Genomic DNA, 19,066 nt, shown 5'->3' on the forward strand with positions numbered 1-19,066 from the left:
CCATGTCACTAAATGTGGCTTTGGAAGGAGGCAGGGGCATGTCATCTGGCTCCACACACTTCTGCAGATCCCAGCCACTGATAAATGGAGGAGCCAAGATTCAAACCCAGGCTTTTGGGACCAAGGCTCCACACAGAACCAATGTGTTATATCGTCAGTAACTACAGGGAGGTTGAGCTTAGAAGGTGTGTCTTAAGGTCTGGTTCTTTGTCAAGAACCAGCTTCACAGCGATCTAGGAATGCCACAAGGTTAATAGCCGGCACTTCCCTATAATTCTGTGTTTATTGCTAACAGGAACTTAGTTTTCTTCTGAGGGCTATTTGAAAAAAAAAGGCTTTGTTGTTTGAAAACAATGATGCATTCACAGGAGGTTGTAAAAATAGTCCAGAGAGGCCCTGTGCTCCCACAGGGTCCACCCTCCATGGCTGTATGCTACAGTCACAGCCAGACAAGGGGCCCTGACGCTGCCCTAGAGAGTGTGGCTAGTCAGACTTCTGCTCTCTTATCCAGATTTAGTAAATAAAAAACATGAACATTCAGCTACATTTAGCATATTGGTTGATTTCGAAACAACCATTTTTCTTTAGTTTTCATTGTTGCTGGTTTGTTTGTTTGTTTGTTTGGGCCAGTAGGGTTACCACTGGTACTTGATCCTGCACGTAGTGGCTATCATTTGCCACATGCATATTGGATAGAGACAGAACTTGAGAAAAAAGTGGGAGACAGGCAGAGAAAGAAAGGCACCTGCAGCACTGCTTCACAGCTCATGAAGCTTCTCCCCCTGCAGGTGGGGATCAGTGGCTTAAGCCCAGGTCCTTGCACATGGTAACTTGTATGCTCAACCCGGTGTGCCACTGCCTGGTGCCTCTTTCTTTCTTTTGAGGATCTATGAAAATGGCCTGGGAGGTGGCATAGTGGTAGAATCCTGGGTTTCAAAGCACAAGGTTCCAAGTTCCATCCCTGGCATCACATATGCCAGAGAGATACTCTGGCTTTGTCTCCTCCTTGTGAAATAAAGGAAATAAATACATGTTTTAATTTTTAACAAAAAAGATCTACTGGGATGGGGACATAATATAATGGTTCTGCAAAAGACCCTCATGCCTGAAACTCTGAGGCCCCACGTTTAATCCCCAATATCACCAGAAGCCAAAGCTTTGCAGTGCTCTGGGGTGTGTGTGTGTGTGTGTGTGTGTGTGTGTGTGTGTGTGTGTGTGTATGTGTGTGTGTGTTTCTCTCTTTCTCTACATATCCCTCTCACTAAAAATAAAACATTTTTTTAAATCTACTTAGTTATGAAAGAGACTGACCAGAGCACTCCAGGACTGGGAGTCGAACCCAGAGCCTCAAGAGTATAAAGGATTCAATGTAGGGCAGGAAGGTAGCATAATGGTTATGCAAAGAGACTTTCATACTTGAGGCTCCAAGGTCCCACGTTCAATCCCCAACACCACCAAAAGCCAGAGCTGAACAGTGCCCTGGTAAAAAGAAAACAAAAAATTAATTAATCAATTTAAAAAAGATTCACTCTACCAATTGAGCTACCTCCCCAGCTGCCAAATTCTGTTCATAGCATCAGCAGATCCCAGACAATATTTGGGACGCGCTTATGTCATCAACACGTGGGCCCTGTGTATCTGAAATTCGCACTGATCCCTTCTAATGTGCCCCAAGTTTGATCTGGCAACCCCAGTTTCCCACTAATTTCAAGTCAGGAGAGCACTGCAGCCCTCAGGGTACAACCCATGGCAAAGAGATGCCTCGTGCTGCCCTTTCAAAGTCACACAGACCTCTTCCCCTGCCCTCCACACCCCTTGGCACCAACACTCCTGCCCAGGAGCTCAGTCATTTTTCTCACTCAGCTCGGCAACCACCCAGCTGCTGCCTCCACCTCCGTCGAGGGCGTAGCTCCAGGAGGCACCTTTCACAGAGGACTACGGCAGGCTTGTTTTGACTCATCCCATGAATATTTGCTGTATGTTTCTTGCATGTGAGGTCCTGAGTAGGAGGGGAGTGGAGAAGAACTCAGAGGCAGGACAAAGAAAGGACCAATAGTGCTGACAAAGAATTAATTAGGGCCACACGCTGCACCCAGGTTCCAGCCTGGCCACGCTGCACTGGGGGAACTTTCAGTGCTGTGTCTCCCTCCTTCCTCTGTTTCTGTCTATCTGAAAAAGGCCACTGGGAGTGGTGAAATTTCAGCAACACAACACATATAGCTTGGGAGATGGTGCAGCGGGCAGAGTGTCTGATATGTGAGCACCAGGTCCCGAGTTCGATTCAGGACATCACTTGCTCTGGTTCTCTTTTCTCCCCCATCTCATCTCTCTCTCTCTTCAATAAACAATTCTTTTAAAATATGCATATTTCTGAGGAGGCTGAGCAGTGGGGACCCAGCTGAGCTCACACCTTACCATGAGCAAGAACCCAGGTTCAAGCCCCCACCAGCAAGGGGGAAATTCATGAGTGGGGAAGCAGGGGTACAAGTGTCTCTCTCTCTCTCTCTCTCTCCCCTCTACAAACCCCCCTCTCAAGTTCTCTCAGTCCTATCAAGTCTTATCAAAAGAAAAGAAAATGAAAGAAGAATTAGAAGAAGAAGAAGAATTAGAAGAAGAAAGTAAAAACTGACCACCAAAGGACCTGGGTTCGAGCCCCCAGTCCCCACCCACAGGGGAAAAGTTTGGAAGTGGTGAAGCAGTCTTGCAGGTGTCTCTCTGTCTCCTTCTCTATCATCTTCTTCCCTCTCAATTTCTGGCTTTCTCTATCCAATATAAATATAATAACCAAAAAAATTACAAAAAAAAAATAACCACCAGGACTGGTGGATTCCTCTTGCAGGCACCAAGACCCCAGCAATAACTTTGATGGCAAGAAAAGGGGGAAAGGGTAGGTGATATCACACCACATGGAGTGCACACATTACCGCACCCGGTAACCAAGGTTCAAGACTCCAGTCTCCACCTGCAAGGGGGGCACTTCATGAACACTGAAGCAGGGCTGCAGATGTCTCTCTATCTCTCTCCTACTGTAGCTCCACTTTTCCTCTCAGTTTCTCTTTGTCTCTAGCCAAAAAAATGAATAAACTAAAAATGTGTGTGTGTGTGTGTGTGTGTGTGTGTGTGTGCGCGCGCGCGCGCGCGTGCGTGACCAGGCCAGGGGATAGCTCATCTGGTAGTGTGCACACTTTATCATGTGCAAGAATCTGAGTCTAAGCCCCCAGCCACTACATGGGAGCACCAGAAGCGGCACCAAGGAACACGCCATGAACAGTGGAACAGTGCTGAGCTCTCTCTCTCTCTCTCTCATTAAAAGAATAAAAGGGTTCTGCCAGGAGCAATGGAAATGTGCACACAGAAGGTCCCAGCATACAAAATAATTAAGAATTTTAGAAAGATCATCTTCCCTCTGTTACTTGGCCTTGGAGTCAGGGCCCCATACATAAGCAAATTTGCTCCTCCTGGGCTGGCTCATTTGGTGAGAAAGTTGGGCAGGAGTTTCTCTCAGTGCCACAGCACTCCCGTGTGGTACCAGGGCTCAAACCTGGGTCAGGGTGGCAAGCCAATGAGCTTTCTCTCCAACCCTCCCATTACTTTTCACTATTGTATTAAATTTTTATTTATTTATTATTGTTCATTAAATAGAACAGAGAAATTGAGAGGGAAGGGGAGACAGAAATGGAAAGAAAGAGATACCTGCAGCACTGCTTCAATACTTGTGAGGCTCCCTTCTACCCCACCCCCGAGGAGTGGGGGAGGCTGGGGGATTGAACTCAGGTCCTGTGTATAACAACATGCGCACTCAACCAGATGCACCACCACCGGGTCCCTCCCATTACGTTTTAATTTTACTTATTAGGCTTTAAAAGTAGATGATACTGTGTATGCAGAAAAATGCAGAAAGCACAAAAAAAGTATTTCTAGAAATAGGAAGTATCCCTTCACCCACAGGACCTTAGTCATCCCACTTCCCCTTCCCAAAGTCAGCAGCTGTTTCCTTGTGACTCCTGACACAGCTTAAATATGTAAGAATGGTGGGGGGAGGGGCAATAGCGTACCTGCAGGGGGGTCGCTTCACAAGCAGTGTAGCAGGTCTGCAGGTGTCTGTCTTTCTCTCCCCACTCTCTATCTTCCCCTTCTCTCTCGATTTCTCTCTTTCTTATCTGGCAACGAAAGGAAGGAAGGAAGGAAGGAAGGAAGGAAGGAAGGAAGGAAGGAAGGAAGGAAGGAAGGAAGGAAGGAAGGAAGGAAGGAAAAAGAAATGGCCGCCAGGAGCAGTAAATTGGTAGCGCAGACATGGAGCCCCAGCAGTAACCCTGGAGGCATTACTGCCATTCTCCGTGTTGTTTCTGTTTGTTTGTTGAACTTAGTATTATATCTGGGAAATTTTCCCCTTTCTGTGCCATAAAGGTGTTCCATTCTTTTTAACAATAACCTTGTAATTGTACACCATCCAGCCTCCCTTCTCTAAACCTCTAAGCCTCCCTCCTACAGCATAATTGGTTGAAATTGTAATCTTGTCAGAGCAACTCACCTCAAAGCATCCTGGGATTTGTAGTTCTTAATCACTGGTGTCCCACCTTGAAAACAGGTCTTGAGCAGAAAACTAGCGTTGGAGTCTAAAGTCCCCTTCCCACAACACTGTAAGGAGGCAAATAGTGCCCTGTTATGCAAGTTCCTAGCTTTATACTGGGAACAAATCAGTTGTTTGGTCAAATAAGCAAGTGTATACCAGTAATGAAATACTGCCAGGTGACTTGGCATCAAGAAATCAAGACGATCTGATTCAGTCCCTAAAACTGCACTGCTTAAGCAGACAAGGGCAACATACGGGCAGCACATAATTTTGGTTTACAGCATCGCTTTGGTCTTCTACATCTCAATTCCCCATTGTTACATTGTCATATATCAATTCCGTGACAAATCTCAGCTCTTAAACTGATGGACCATAAATGGCATGGAGAGCAATTACTCCACACTGAAGCGAATTTGACCCATTACTGTGTTACTTCATGTATGTTAATAGCTGTTGTAGCAAAAGGATAAATAATGGTAGCATTGTAAACAGAAGGGCAGTTGGAGAGGAGGACTTCAGGAAACAGGGTGAGAGTGACTCCTCACCTTCTGATATCCCCCAAATTTGTAGCTATTACCAGACCCTTATCCAGAAACACTCACTCTTCTCACAAGCCTGTTTCCTTGCCTGTCTATTTATGTGTATATAACATCTGGAAGTATGAATTTGACCGTGTTGTGGTTGGGACCCTGTAAGCATTTTTCTGTAAATTCCATTTTGTCCACTTAACAATACATTTAGGACATTTTTTTCTCATGATGATACATCAGATGATGATTCCACATCATTTTCTATTGCCACATGGTACTCTGACATACTCTGTTTCCACTTTAATTATGCCCAAATCATCTGGAGACTTTGTTAATGCACAGATTCTCATTAAGAAGGTCTGGGCCCAGTCCTGAGACAATGCATCTCTAACACTGAGGTCCCAGGTGCTGGTGAAGCAACAAGCCAGGAAAGAAAGAAAGAAAGAAAGAAAGAAAGAAAGAAAGAAAGAAAGAAAGAGAAAGAAAGAAAGGAAGGAAGAAAGAAAGAAAGAAAGAAAGAAAGAAAGAAAGAAAGAAAGAAAGAAAGAAAAGACACTTTTGAGTAACAAAGACATAGTGTATGGGGGAGCTGTGTGCCTGAGCCAAACTGATCAGCCCATATTTGTCACTTATCCAAGTTCCAGAGATTCTATGATCCTGTTGTCAAACACAGGAAGCATGAAAAAAATTAAATCATATAAACTTCCAATCACATAAGTTACATTAGACAATAACAGTTGAAAAATCTTCAGCTCTCATTTACTACAATCCATCCGCTTCGGGTTACTGATGTCTAGTAGGTCTGTGCGGTAGAAGTCTACACACAGAGATGTAGTTACCCACCTCTCTCAAGTCCCGTTCAGTTCCCGTTGACAGCTCAGAACCAGCCAGGGGGAGTGTCTACAACACAGGAACTGGGTATTAAAGCGTGCATTACCTCCAGGTCTCCTCCAGCATCTTCTTCTTCAGTGCTAATCTGAGTAATCTGTTTGAACACTTATATTGGCCTGTCCACTTCATAGGTGCTCGGATCTCCTTCCCTTAAACTCACACACCCCCTTCAGCTCTTTCATTTCCTTGAATATGTTTCTTTTTTTTTTTTTAATTGGGGCATTAGTGGCTTACGGTCAACAGTAAAATACAATAGTTTGTACATGCGTAACATTTCCCAGTTTTCCACATAATTCAGTTCCCACTAGGTCCTCCTCTGTCATCATGTTCCAGGGCCTGAAACCCCCTTTCCCAGTCTTTTACTTTGGTGTAATACACCAACTCCAGTCCAAGTTCTGCTTAATGTTTTCCCTTCTGATCTTGTTTTTCAACTTCTATGAATGAAATCATCTTTCTCTTTCTGACTTATCTCACTTAACATGATTCCTTTAAATTTCATCCAAAATGAGGTGAAGAAGGTGAATTCACGAGAATGTCCTACATCAGAAAAGGTAACAGCAACAAATGCTGGAGAGATTGTGGGGTCAAAGGAACCCTCCTGCACTGCTGGTGGGAAAGTAAATTGGTCCAGCCTCCGTGGAGAGCAGCCTGGAGAACTCTCAGAAGGCTAGAAATGGACCTACCCTATGATCCTGCAATTCCTCTCCTGGGGATATATCCTAAGGAACCCAACACACCCATCCAAAAAGACCTGTGTACACATATGTTCTTAGCAGCACAATTCGTAATAGCCAAAACCTGGAAGCCACCCAGGTGTCCAACAGATAACTAACTGGGTAAGCAAGTTGTGGTATGTATGTACACAATGGAATGCTACTCAGCTATTAAAAATGATGACTTCACCGTTTCTTGGATGGAGCTTGAAAAAACCATGTTAAGTGAAATAAGTCAGAAACAGAAGGATGAAAATGAGATGATCTCATTCTCAGACAGTAGTTGAAAAACAGGAGTCAGGTGGTAGGTGCAGTGGATTAAGCGCACATGGCAAGGACCTGCATAAGGATCCCAGTTAGAGCCCCCGGCTCCCCACCTGCAGGGGAGTCGCTTCACAGGTGGTGAAGCAGGTCTGCAGGTGTCTATCTTTCTCACCCCATCACTGTCTTCCTCTCCTCTCTCCATTTCTCTCTGTCCTATCTAACAACAATGACATCAATAACAACAATAATAATAACTACAACAATTTAAAAAACAAGGATAACAAAAGGGAATAAATAAATATTTTTTAAAAAGAAGTTGAAAAACAAGATCAGAAGAGAAAACACAAGTAGAACCTGAACTGGAACTGACATATAGCACCAATTTTGTAAAAGACTCTGGGTTGGTTGGGGGTGGGGGAAGAGTACAGGTCCAAGAAGGATGACAGAGGACCTAGTGGGGGTTGTATTGTTATATGGGAAACTGGGGAATGCTATGCATGTACAAACTATTGTATTTACTGTTGAATGTAAAACATAAATCCCCCAATAAAGAAATTTTTTAAAAAAAGGTGAGTGGTCCAGGGGGTTGCACAGTGGTAAAGCTTTGGACTCTCAAGCATGAGGTCCCGAGTTCAATCCCCAGCAGCACAAGTGCCAGAGTGATGTCTGGTTCTTTCTCTCTCTCCTCCTATCTTTCTCATAAATAAATAAAATCTTTAAAAAAAAAAGGGGGAGTCGGGCTGTAGTGCAGCGGGTTAAGCGCAGGTGGCGCAAAGCACAAGGACTGGCATAAGGATCCCGGTTCGAACCCCAGCTCCCCACCTGCAGGGGAGTCGCTTCATAGGCGGTGAAGCAGGTCTGCAGGTGTCTATCTTTCTCTCCTCCTCTCTGTCTTCCCCTCCTCTCTCCATTTCTTTCTGTCCTATCCAACAATGACAACAACAATAATAGCTACAACAATAAAAAACAATAAGGGCAACAAAAGGGAATAAATAAATAAAATAAATTAAAAAAAAATTTTTTTTTAAAGGTGAATTCACAATTTTAATAGCTGAGTAGTATTCCATTGTGTATATAGGCCACAACTTACTCAGCCACTCACCTGTTGTTGGACACTTGGGCTGCTTCCAGGTTTTTGTCTATTACAAATTGTGCTGCTATGAGCATAGCTATACAAAGATCTTTATGGATGGATATGTTTGGCTCCTTAGGATCCCAGCAAAGGAATTGCAAGGTGATAGGGTAGATCCACTTCTAGCCCCTTGAATTTATTTATTTATTCATTTATTTATTGGATTTGTTTATTTATTTTATGAGAGAGAGAGAGAAACAGCAGAACACTTGCAGCCTGTGAACCTACATTCCAACATAAGCAAGTTCTGGGCTCTACTCACTGAGCCACTTCCTTAACTACTAGAAGTCTAGTTGCATATGAGCCTCTAGATTCCTTACAAGATGACTTCAAGGCTTTGGAATGTTTCTTTGCCTGTTTGACTGTTTGATTTTGTATTTCTGCTTTTTTTTTTTTTTTTGAGTGTGCTTTTTAAATGTGCCTGGTCCTCCAAAGACCATGACTGGTTTCTCCAGCTCCCCTCAGCACTGAGGCTATCTGAGTAACAGCATCTAAGTAAGTGATAGTGCTAATGCCACAGTTTAAGCCACAGCGACTGTATTTATTCTCGAATACTCACATGCAATACCCACTCCCCTGAAATGAAAGGTCGAAGGCCTTTATATCAACTCCACAATATCCCACCCCAGGATATACTGCAGACTTCTTTGCTGGCCATGGTGCAACAAAGTCTCTGTAATCCATGTTGTGTTTGAAATCCCCCAGGAGTCCTGATCAGAAAAGTGGGGGAAATAAGTGGGAGGGAAAGAATGGTGGAGACAGACACCTGCAGCACTGCTTTACCACTCCTGAAGCGCTTTCCCACTGCAGGTGGGGACTGAGGGCTTGAACCTGGTTCCTGTTCCTGGTGATATGTGTGTTCAACCAGATATGCCACACCCAGCCTCTATTCTTTTATTTTAATTACCGCTTTAAACAAAGGGACATTGGAAATGCCTCCCAGAAATTAGTTGCTAATTTTCTCTTTCGTTTTAAGAATTAGAAAGAATGCACCTATTCAAATTCAAATCCCAGATGCATCATCCAATAAGCTGTTGTGACCTTGAGCGAGTCTAGTCTCTGTCCCTGAGGGGCCTCCCAGGTCACCAAGGACTCACCCAGGGAGACAGATAAAGACCCAGAAAAGACGTGAAAGCCACCTGGAGCGCTTGTTTCGGATGCCTGGAATCAAATTAACTGATTCTTTATTATCGTACCTGTCCCTCCTCTCTGTTTCAATATGTGCCTTATAAAATGGGGACAGTAAAAGCACAAGGTGGACAGGCAGTGCTGAAGATCAAACAGAAATGACACGTTCAGCTTTATTATCATAAAGTTCAGCGCGAGCAGCCCGTGGACTTTGATCTTGTTGCTTTGATTTGTCACCAGGGCTCCTGCGGGGAGCGAGAGCACTCGGTACAGCACCCAGACCAGGTGAGCTGGGGAATCAAGCACTTGCTTCTCTCAGGGAATGGATAGGGCAGGGCTGTTCATCGCTGTCCTAGCACTTCCGGGGCGACAGAGGGACCCGGCTGACCCAGCGGGGAGGGGCAGGGTGGATCTGGAAGGCTGGGCTACAGAAGGACAAGTCAGGGGTCACCAGGACTGAGTAGACGGTGCCAGGAGAGAGGCGTGGCCACAGCGGGGCGGGGACTTAAGCGAGTATCCCGGCGAGGGGCGTGGCTACGGTGCGGGCCTGGCTACGATGGGGCGAGAGTTAAATACACCTCCCGTGAGGGGCGTGGCTACAGCGGGGTGACTTGGAGGGCGGAGCCAGTGAAGGGGCGTGGCCACAACAGGGCTGAACGATACGCGCAGTCCGGTGGGGGCGTGGCTACGGCCAGCGAGCGGACGCAGGCCCTCTCTGGACCATGCAGGTAGGTGGCCGCTGCCCGCCGGCCTGGAGTTTCTGTTCCTGGCCCTGCAGGGCACCCACTAAGTCCCTAGCTGGGCGGCACCCTGCTGCGACGTCCCGCTCTGCCCCAAATCGAAACTGAAAGCCCCAACCGGTGACCTGCCCTTCCTGTGGCTGGAGAGGGTGGCCCGCAGACGGGAGTGCGCCCAGAGATGTCTAGGGGGTCCCGGGGCTGCCCGGCTCAGAGTCAGGTGCCGGCTGGGAGCTGGGACTCGGGAGCCGGTTTTCCTGGGGGGCGGACACGTGGGTGGGGCTGGGGACGGGGAGCCGTGCGGGGCTGTGATTCTTTGGCGGGAGGCCGGAAGCGCCCAGTGCACCGAGTGCCAGGCCTGGAGCTGCAGCTTTTTACCCGGGAAGAAGCAGAAGCAGAGGTCCCTTCGCGCCGACCCTGGGGTGTGGCTGGCGCAGTCCTCCGAGCCTGGCTGATAGATCGGGGGGTCCCGGACGTGGAGGGGGGCACTCTTGAGCACCCCCTTTCCCTAGGTGGCCATGGCCGGCAGAGCTCGCAGAGAGGCGGTGCAGGCCGCAGCTCGGGAACTTCTCAATTTCGTGAACCGGAGCCCCTCTCCGTTCCACGGTAAGTGCTCAGGGCAGCGCAGTGAGCAGTCAGGGTTCCTCTAGACACTCCCCTCCCACACGGACACAGATTTCCCTCGCTGTGAAAGCTCTTTCCTTGCAGCTGTCGCCGAGTGTCGCAACCGCCTCCTCCAGGCAGGCTTCCATGAACTCAAGGAGACAGAGACCTGGACTCTCAAGCCAGAGAGCAAGGTAGGAGAGATGGAGAGAAGCCGGTCCCTGGGCTGGGGCTCCAAGTCCTGTGTGCCAGCTGGCTGGCTGATCTAATTCCACCCCACCTCCAGTACTTCTTGACCAGGAACTCCTCCACCATCATCGCTTTCGCTGTGGGAGGCCAGTATGTTCCTGGCAATGGTTTCAGCCTCATTGGAGCGCACACAGATAGCCCCTGCCTCCGGGTAAGGAACTGGGGCTGTGCTGGGGTGGGGGGGATGTCAGGGCGTCTAGTGTAAAAGATGCAAAAGCTACAGAATGTGGGCTCTACACACTTTGCTAAATGCAAAGACTCAGGTTCAAGCCTTCAGTCCCCAAAGACTTGTAGCTCTCTTCCTGTGCTGGTTGGGCCCCGTCTCTCCATCACTGCTTTCATTCTATGCTCCTTAGCTCATGTGCTGTCATTCTTACCCCCCAAACCTTGTCCCTGGCCTTCTCTGAGCCCCCACTGCCCGTCTTGATGCAGGTGAAGCGCCGTTCTCGCCGCAGCCAGGCCGGCTTCCAGCAGGTGGGCGTGGAGACCTATGGAGGCGGAATCTGGAATACCTGGTTTGACCGGGACCTGACCTTGGCTGGACGCGTCATTCTTAAGGTGTGAGCTTCGGTGAAACCCTGGTGGTCAGCTTCAGCTGTCCAAAGATGGACTGTTCCCTGCATCCTGGGGGTTTGTGGAGAGAGGGCCCCATGGGGACAGGATGGAGGGCCAGTCTGGGCTGGAAAACTACATTCATTAAGTCAGGAGAAGTGGGAGCATTAGCCAGCTGCCTTACCCTGACATTCCCCACCCCATGCCCCGGGCCACAGTGCCCTGCCACAGGCCGGATAGAGCAGCAGCTGGTGCATGTGGACCGGCCCATCCTCCGCATCCCGCACCTGGCCATCCACCTGCAGAGGAACATCAATGAGAACTTTGGACCCAACATGGAGATGCACCTGTGAGACTGTGACCCAGGCGTGGTGGCCGGGAGGGCATGGGAGGGATGGGTGGGGTGGCCCCTAGAGATAGAGGGTTAAGTACTAGTCTTGGGACTGGTGAGTGTCCAAAGGCCTCAGCTGCTCTGCCCTGGGTAGAGGGAGCTTAGAGTTCAAGGTAAAAGGCCTGAGCCCAGAGAGCCCCCCCCCCCCCCCCCGGTTGACACTGCAGCCCTCACTAGCTACCTCATCTCCCCACAGGGTCCCCATTCTTGCCACAGCAGTCCAGGAGGAGCTGGAGAAGGGGACCCCTGAGCCAGGGCCCCTCAGTGCTGCAGTAAGTATCCTTGCTCAAGTGGGAGGCATGAGGGAGTGGGGAGCACAGAGATGGGCCCCCCTAGAAGAGCAGACCTCCTCCCTGCATCCTCTGTCCTGCAGGATGACCGACACCATTCAGTCCTCATGTCCCTTCTCTGCTCTCTCTTGGGGCTGAGCCCCGAAGACATCTTGGAGATGGAGCTGTGTCTCGCAGACACCCAGCCTGCGGTGAGGAGGGGTGCCCAGGGACCCCAGCCTGCCCTGACATGCCTCCCTGCCCCCCAAACCTCCCACCCCCACCCCCACCCCACCCCATCACTCTTGTTCCAGTGTTCCAGTACTTGCCCGTGGGCAGTACCCTCCCTCCACTGGTCTGTCCTCTGGGACTCTGGGCCGGGGCCTGGGCCTTTCCTCAGAGCCCCAGGAGTTCTACCTCTGTTGTTCCCTGTCACTTTGAACCTTTAAGTGTAAGAGACCTGGGTGTGGACCCAGTGTAAGAGACCTTGTGTGTCTCTCTACCCCCACCCCTAGTTGCTAGCAGTCAAATAGCTCAGTTTTAGATGCCCAGTTTTAGTCCTGCCTGAGCAGGCACCATGCTGCTATCTGCAGCCCCTCTTCCTAGCTTCTCAACACCATCCAGCCCCTTCCCTCTTCCTGCCCCCCAGGAGCTGGTGAGGAGTTAGGCCACCCGCCCACCACCCGGTCCCTCAGCCCCAGCCCAGCTCCCAGTCCCTTTTCTGCTCAGCCCTGCCTGGCAGGGACAGAAGCCTGTGAGGAGGGGGAGGGAGGGTGACGCCTGGACCTGTCCTGCCCACTAGGTCCTGGGCGGTGCCTATGAGGAGTTCATCTTTGCCCCCCGGCTGGACAACCTGCACAGCTGCTACTGTGCCTTGCAGGTGAGTGGGGGGCCTCAGGCAGAAATCCCACCAGAGGAGACGTGTTGGGGGACTGTCTGACTTCTCCCAACTTGGCTGGTGCAGAGTGGACATGAGGCGGAGTCTGCATGCTGAGCCTTAGCCTAAGGGTACTTAGTCCCTGAATGTAAAGTCCCCATCACCTCCCCATCTCAGTCCTCATGCTGAGGACTGTTGGATTCTGTGATCTGTCTGTTCCCTTCAGCTTTTCCAAATGCTCAGCTCTTCCCTGCACCTCACACCCCACCTGTCCCCCGCCTCTGCCTGGCAGGTATGGGAGAGCACTCCCAGAGGGTGGGTTCTCCCCTCCCACTGGGAAGGCTCCCTATCTCCTTAGAGCTGAAGGCAGTGACCACCCCCCAAGCCCTTTATACGGGCCTGAGCAGGCAGGCAGAAAATAGGGGTGCTCTGAGGTATTCTTAAGGTGCTGGGGGCAGGGCAAGATAGGAGGAGGAGGAAGGTAACCATGGTGCTCTTCCCCCCCCCCCCCCCCCCGAACCAGGCCTTGATCGATTCCTGCGCGGCCCCCGCCTCCCTGGCCGAGGACCCCAATGTGCGCATGGTCGCCCTCTACGACAACGAGGAGGTACGCTGCTGCTCTCCCAGGGGAGCCCTGAAGTCTAGGTGCTGCCTGCTTCCCCCAGCGCCGGGGCCCACCTGTGTCCCTGCTGCTCACTGAGCTCCCGGGAACGGGAACGGCCTCTAGCAGAGGCGGAGCACACACACCGCCCTGTAAGGACTGACCCTGTGAGCCGTGAGGCAGGTCCCAGCTCCTGCCACCATATCCTTGTGGTCGGAGGAAGGGGACGGGCTTCCTGGGCTGACTCAGGAGCTGGCTTCACCCCGCTTCCTACCCCAGCTTCCTGGCACAGTGCTCAGCATGGCTAGGGTCACACGGGACTGGGGAACCCACTTCTCTGGCATGGCAGTGTGTGCTTAGCCACAACTGGTATCACTTTATGCCTGTTTGTACTCATATACAGAAAAAATGAGTAAGTGGCATAGTGTGACGTCCAGCTGGGAGGAGGGGTGTTGTGGAAGCCCCCCACAAGGTGTTGTCCCTGCCGGCAGGGGACTGAGCACTAGTATCCACCAACACACATACCCCGCCCCCATATCACCATTGGTAAACTTTTTTTTTTATTGCTACCAGGATTATCACTGGAGCTAGGTACCAGCACTACAAATCCACTGTTCCTGACAGCTATTTTTCCCTTTATTTTATTAGATAAGACAGAGAAACTGAAAGGGGAGAGAGAGAGAGAGAGAGGCCTGCAAACCTGTTTCACTGCACATAAAGCTGCTTCCCCTCTAGAGGTGAGGCAAGGGCTTGAACCCGGGTCCTTGAGCGTGGTAATGTGTGCACTCAAGCAGTCCTACCACTGCCCAGCCCTCAAGTGGCTCACTGGCCCCCATCCTTGAGCTTGACCCCCATCCCTGGACCCGCTGTCACCAGGTGGGGTCTGAGAGCGCCCAGGGGGCACAGTCCCTGCTGACGGAGCTGGTCCTGCGGCGGATCTCAGCCTCGTCCCAGCACCTGACGGCCTTCGAGGAAGCCATCCCCAAGTCCTTCATGATCAGCGCAGACATGGCGCACGCCGTGCACCCCAACTACCAGTGAGTCCCCTGCACTCAGGCCTCAAGTGGATGGAGGGCTGGACCCCAGATGTAGTGCTCCCCCCACCCCCTCCTCTTTCAGCCTGTAGCTTTAGTGGAGGACCTCCTTTGACTGCTCCAAGGCCCCATTCAAGAAAAGTCATTTTGCTCATAGGTTAATGCCCAAGCCTGGCTCATTGAAAAGATTCACTAGGTTCTGGGCTGGGGAGTAGGGGCAGTGGTAGAGGACAGGCCTTGCACGTGGTGTCACAGGGCCAGTCCCCAGCTCTTCATGCGCCAGAACTGGGCAGTGTCTGGTCTCCTCCCCTTTCTCCTCATCAAAGCACAAATGGAGACCAGGAGATAGCTCACCCAGTGGAGTGCATGCCTTAGCAAACATAGAGACTTGGTTTCAAGCCTTGGCACTCCAGGAAACCACCATGGATGGAGAAGCCGAGGTGTAGGTCTCAGGTCCTTCTCTCCACATGCCCCTCTTTTGCCCTCCCTCTCTCCCCAAAATCAAAAGAATGAAAAGGCGCCCCAAGAGCCATGGGGTTCACACATGTATGCAAAGGCCCCAGTGCTGCAAGAAAAAAAAGAACAAATAAGACAGGATATAAGTAAGTCTTTAAAGAATAGGAAAAGAACATGAAATTGTGTTTTCATCTGTTGCTCAAGATGTCCTGGGGAAGGGTTCTGTGTTCCATTAGTGATGTCTGGCATGGCAGAGGCAGTGGTGTTGACAGGCCATTTGTTTCTAGTTGATCTTTGGTGGTGCCTGGGCCTTGCATGTGCCCAACTTCACTGCTCCAGGGCTGATTATGCACTGTTGTAGGGCAAGAGAGACCACAGCACGGGAGCTTCCCCCAGCACCAGAGCACTCCCATGTGGTGCCAGGCATGGATCCTGGGCTGTGTCCACAGCAAGGCCTGCCACCATCCCTCAGCCCCCACCCCCTTCTCTGACCTTTGTCTGTTGCAGAGACAAGCATGAAGAGAACCACCGGCCCTTATTCCACAAGGTGAGCTGCCGCTGCTCCTATTTCTCCTTACTCCTGAGCTCTACCTTGTCCGTCCCCTGTGGGAACGTCTCCCTCCTCAACCTCGCCACCCTCCCTGCTTCCCCCCTCCAGGGCCCTGTTGTTTTCGACGGGTTAGCTTGTTTTCAATGGGCTGGCTTCACGGGCGGGTAACAGACGACCAGGGATTCATGGTTGAGCTGTAGGCAGTATCTCTTTATTCATGCAGGACGCAGCGCAATCTAAGATGAGCTAAGTTAAACTCAAAGTACAGTACTCTAAAACTCACAATGCTGTCTTTATATATACTTGCCAAGTAAGGTGGAAACAGGATGTGACATAGGGAGGGTGGAGAGAAAAGTGACTGGTGAAAATCAGAGTGTGACAAAGAGGGGGCAGATTAGGCGAGAATCCTATCACTGAACCACAAATGCCCTGGAGGGAGGGTGGAACTTGTTAACAGTGGTTATGTAAATAGAATGAAGTGGTTATGTAAATAGAATAGTGTTAAGCAGGGGGGATTTAAACCAAATGAAACAGCAGGGGTCTCATGCATACCAACAGGGCCCTGTGATCAAGGTGAACAGCAAGCAGCGCTATGCCTCGAATGCAGTTACCGAGGCCATAATCCGAGAGGTGGCCAAGAATGTCGGGGTCCCCCTGCAGGTAAGGCATGGCCCTGCTGGAGGAAGGAGGGGACCAGGGAGCAGGAGTAGGGTTTTGGGTGTAGGCTGAGCTGGGCCCATGCTGGCTGTGACACGGCCCTCATCTGTTCACCTTGGACTGGTCTGGTCTCAGCTCATCTCAGTTTCCTCACCTGCAAAATGGGACAGAGGCAGAAGCCTGCCCTGCTGATAGAAGTAAGGGTGGCAGACAGCATGCCCCACTCCCTCCACCCCAGCACCTCTGTGTGTCTGTTACACACACTGGAGCTTCCATATGGGTGCTCAGGTTTAGGGCCCTTAATTTCCAACAATTCACACTGACTTTTTTTTTAATATTTATTATTATTTTGTTAATGTGGTAGGACAGGTACCTGCGGTCTGCTTCACTGCTCAGGAATCTTCCTTCTTGCAGGCGGGGACCAGAGGCTTGAACCTGGGTCCTTGCATGTGGTGACATGTGCACTCAGGCTGGTGTGCCACCACCCGGCCCCTCACATTGACTTTCTGATTTGACAGCATTATCTATTGCTCCATCTGCCAGGCTACAGCCCATGTAGTGAGAAATAGAAAAAGAGATACAGGGGGCCGGGTGGTAGCACAGTGGGAAAAGCGCAAGGACCGGCATAAAGATCCCAGTTCCAGCCCCGGCTCCCCACCTGCAGAGGGGGTCACTTCACAGGTGGTGAAGTAGGCCTGCAGGTGTCTTTCTCTCCCCCTCTCTGTCTTCCCCTCCTCTCTCGATTTCTCTGTCCTATCAAACAACAGTAACAATTGATTCGTAGTGCAAGCACCAAGTCCCAGCGATAACCCTGGAGGCAGAAAGAAAAAAGATATAGAGAGGGGCTGGGCAGTGGAGCACCTGGTTGAGTGTGCATGTTCCAAAGCATATAGCCCCCACCTATAAGGGGAAAGCTTTGCAAGTGGTCAAGCAGCGTTGCAGGAGTCTGTCTCCATCTCGTCTCTCCCTCCTCCCTTTCAAGTTCTCACTGTCCTTTCAAATAAAATAAATAGTTAAAAAAGAAAAACTTAAAAGAAAAAACAGAAATAAGAAAACAAAGAGATTTGTGCATATTGTTAACAGACATTTCCTTGTATGTGACATGCTTTTTTTTTTTAGAGGGGAAATCACATTGGATGGTGTGGGGCTTCTCTTGTCACTCAGTAGCCTTCACCTTCCCACTGCTGTAAACTTGTGTTTGAGCAAATGTGGGTCCCACCTTATTGCCCGGATCACTCTCTTATTTTCCCCAGACGCTCCTCACAGCTCGCCCCTCCTTGGGATCCAGTGCAGGACCATGTGTTCTCACTGGTGGATATCTCACTTACATGTGTCTAAATCTATATTTATTTTGGATAGAGACAGAAATTGGGAGGGAAAGGGGGAGATAGGGAGAAAGAAAGAGACACCTCCAGCCCTGCTTCACCACTCAAGAAGCTTCCCCCTGCTGCAGATGGGGAGTAGGGGCCAAACCTGTAGCCTGAGCATTCTACTAGGTGTGCGACCACGCTGCCCTTGGCGGGCTTGAATCTAGAATGGTTCCCCCCTTTTTTTAAAACATTTATTATATGAGAGTCACATGAGACAGAAAGAAGAGGGGAGAAGACAGACCACCACTCCATCTGACCCAGCCCCCCACACACACCCTGAGCCTTAGTGAGCACTCCCCACCTGTGGCTGATGAGCCCCCACCCCCACCCCCAGGATCTCATGGTGCGAAACGACTCCCCCTGCGGCACCACTATCGGCCCCATCCTGGCGTCCCGGCTAGGGCTTCGGGTCCTGGACCTGGGCAGCCCCCAGCTGGCCATGCACTCCATCCGGGAGACAGCCTGTACCTCGGGGGTCCTGCAGACCCTCACCCTCTTCAAGGTGAGCACCTCACCCCCCCTTAGTACTCATGCCTCTGCTCCTACCCCCTGGGCAGCCTTGTCCCCCCTAAGTGTCTGCCCTGATGATGGGCCTGGCTGTCTCCGGGCTTCATGGAGGGAAGAAGCCCCCCCACCTCTTCTCAGAGGGCCCTGAGCCGCCCCCAGCGGATAACAAGAAGATGGGGGGTGAAGGGGCTACAGGCAGAAAGGGCCCTGTCTTGTGTAGGGTGGATGAAGCTCTGGCCCTGTCTCTGTAGCAGCCACCCCTGTGGGTGGGGGTGAGCAAGGGCGCCCTCACCTGGTCAGCACTGGTTCCTAACTCCCCCCTGTTCCCATTCCAGGGCTTCTTTGAGCAGTTCCCAACACTGAGCCGCTATCTCCTAGTGGACTGAGACCTCTGGGGGAGACTTCTCTTGCTCCTAAAAGGGGAAGAAGTTCTCAGCTAACTTGCAGCTGAATTATTAAAGTGAATTTTTCACACAAAGCCATCCATTGTGTTTATTTGGAGACTGGGGGTTTGTGGGGGCAGAGGGTCAGCCTGAACCCTAGAATAGAGGAGTTGGGAGGGGGTTCAGGTACAGGTAGAGGAGGCCACAGGTCCTGGGAGTGATGGAGGAGTGACTTCACTTTTCATCCTTCAACCCATGCTGGAAGTGGGCAGAGGAAAGAATGATTAGTTAGGGCTGGGCAGTTGTGGGCCTTTACCAAGCACAAGGACTTGGGTTCAAGCCCCCAGTCCCCACTTGCAGGGGAGAAACTTCATAAGAAGTGAAGAGGTCTGGCAATAACATAGCAGGTTGAGTGCACATGGCATGAAGTACAAAGACCAACCAAGGATCCTGGTTTGAGCCCCCAGCTCCTCATCTACAGAGGGGTCACTTAACAGGCTGTGAAACAGGTCTGTAGATGTCTTTCTGTCTCCCTCTCTGTCTTCCCTTCCTCTCTCAATTTCTCTCTGACCTGTCCAACAATAACAACTAAGGCAACA

The 19,066-nt window shown here is 50.5% G+C and overlaps 1 protein-coding gene across 5 annotated transcripts; it reads left to right on the top strand.

The window, feature by feature from the left end:
• Nucleotides 1–9,480: 9,480 nt before the first annotated feature.
• Nucleotides 9,481–18,562, top strand: DNPEP (aspartyl aminopeptidase). Of its 5 annotated transcripts, none has more exons than XM_060193838.1 (15): nucleotides 9,481–9,516; nucleotides 10,481–10,574; nucleotides 10,677–10,765; nucleotides 10,858–10,971; nucleotides 11,253–11,378; nucleotides 11,591–11,721; nucleotides 11,960–12,035; nucleotides 12,137–12,244; nucleotides 12,835–12,912; nucleotides 13,433–13,516; nucleotides 14,387–14,547; nucleotides 15,508–15,547; nucleotides 16,109–16,210; nucleotides 17,912–18,079; nucleotides 18,420–18,562. In XM_060193838.1, the coding sequence occupies exons 2-15, from the start codon at nucleotides 10,487–10,489 to the stop codon at nucleotides 18,468–18,470; spliced, it is 1,416 nt and encodes a 471-aa protein (XP_060049821.1). In that variant the 5' UTR covers nucleotides 9,481–9,516; nucleotides 10,481–10,486; the 3' UTR covers nucleotides 18,471–18,562. The 5 variants fall into 5 exon arrangements, with proteins under 5 accessions (XP_060049821.1, XP_060049822.1, XP_060049824.1 ...); XM_060193839.1 differs by lacking the exon at nucleotides 9,481–9,516 and adding an exon at nucleotides 9,850–9,959; XM_060193841.1 differs by lacking the exon at nucleotides 9,481–9,516 and adding an exon at nucleotides 9,994–10,137.
• Nucleotides 18,563–19,066: the final 504 nt, after the last annotated feature.

This window comes from Erinaceus europaeus, chromosome 7, assembly GCF_950295315.1.
Source record: "Erinaceus europaeus chromosome 7, mEriEur2.1, whole genome shotgun sequence".
Taxonomy (NCBI): Eukaryota; Metazoa; Chordata; class Mammalia; order Eulipotyphla; family Erinaceidae; genus Erinaceus; species Erinaceus europaeus.

Coding starts and splice junctions, on each gene's coding strand:
- DNPEP (XM_060193839.1), top strand. Junction 13,517..14,386: donor CCCTCTACGACAACGAGGAG/GTACGCTGCTGC, acceptor CGCTGTCACCAG/GTGGGGTCTGAGAGCGCCCA. Junction 16,211..17,911: donor ATGTCGGGGTCCCCCTGCAG/GTAAGGCATGGC, acceptor CCCCACCCCCAG/GATCTCATGGTGCGAAACGA.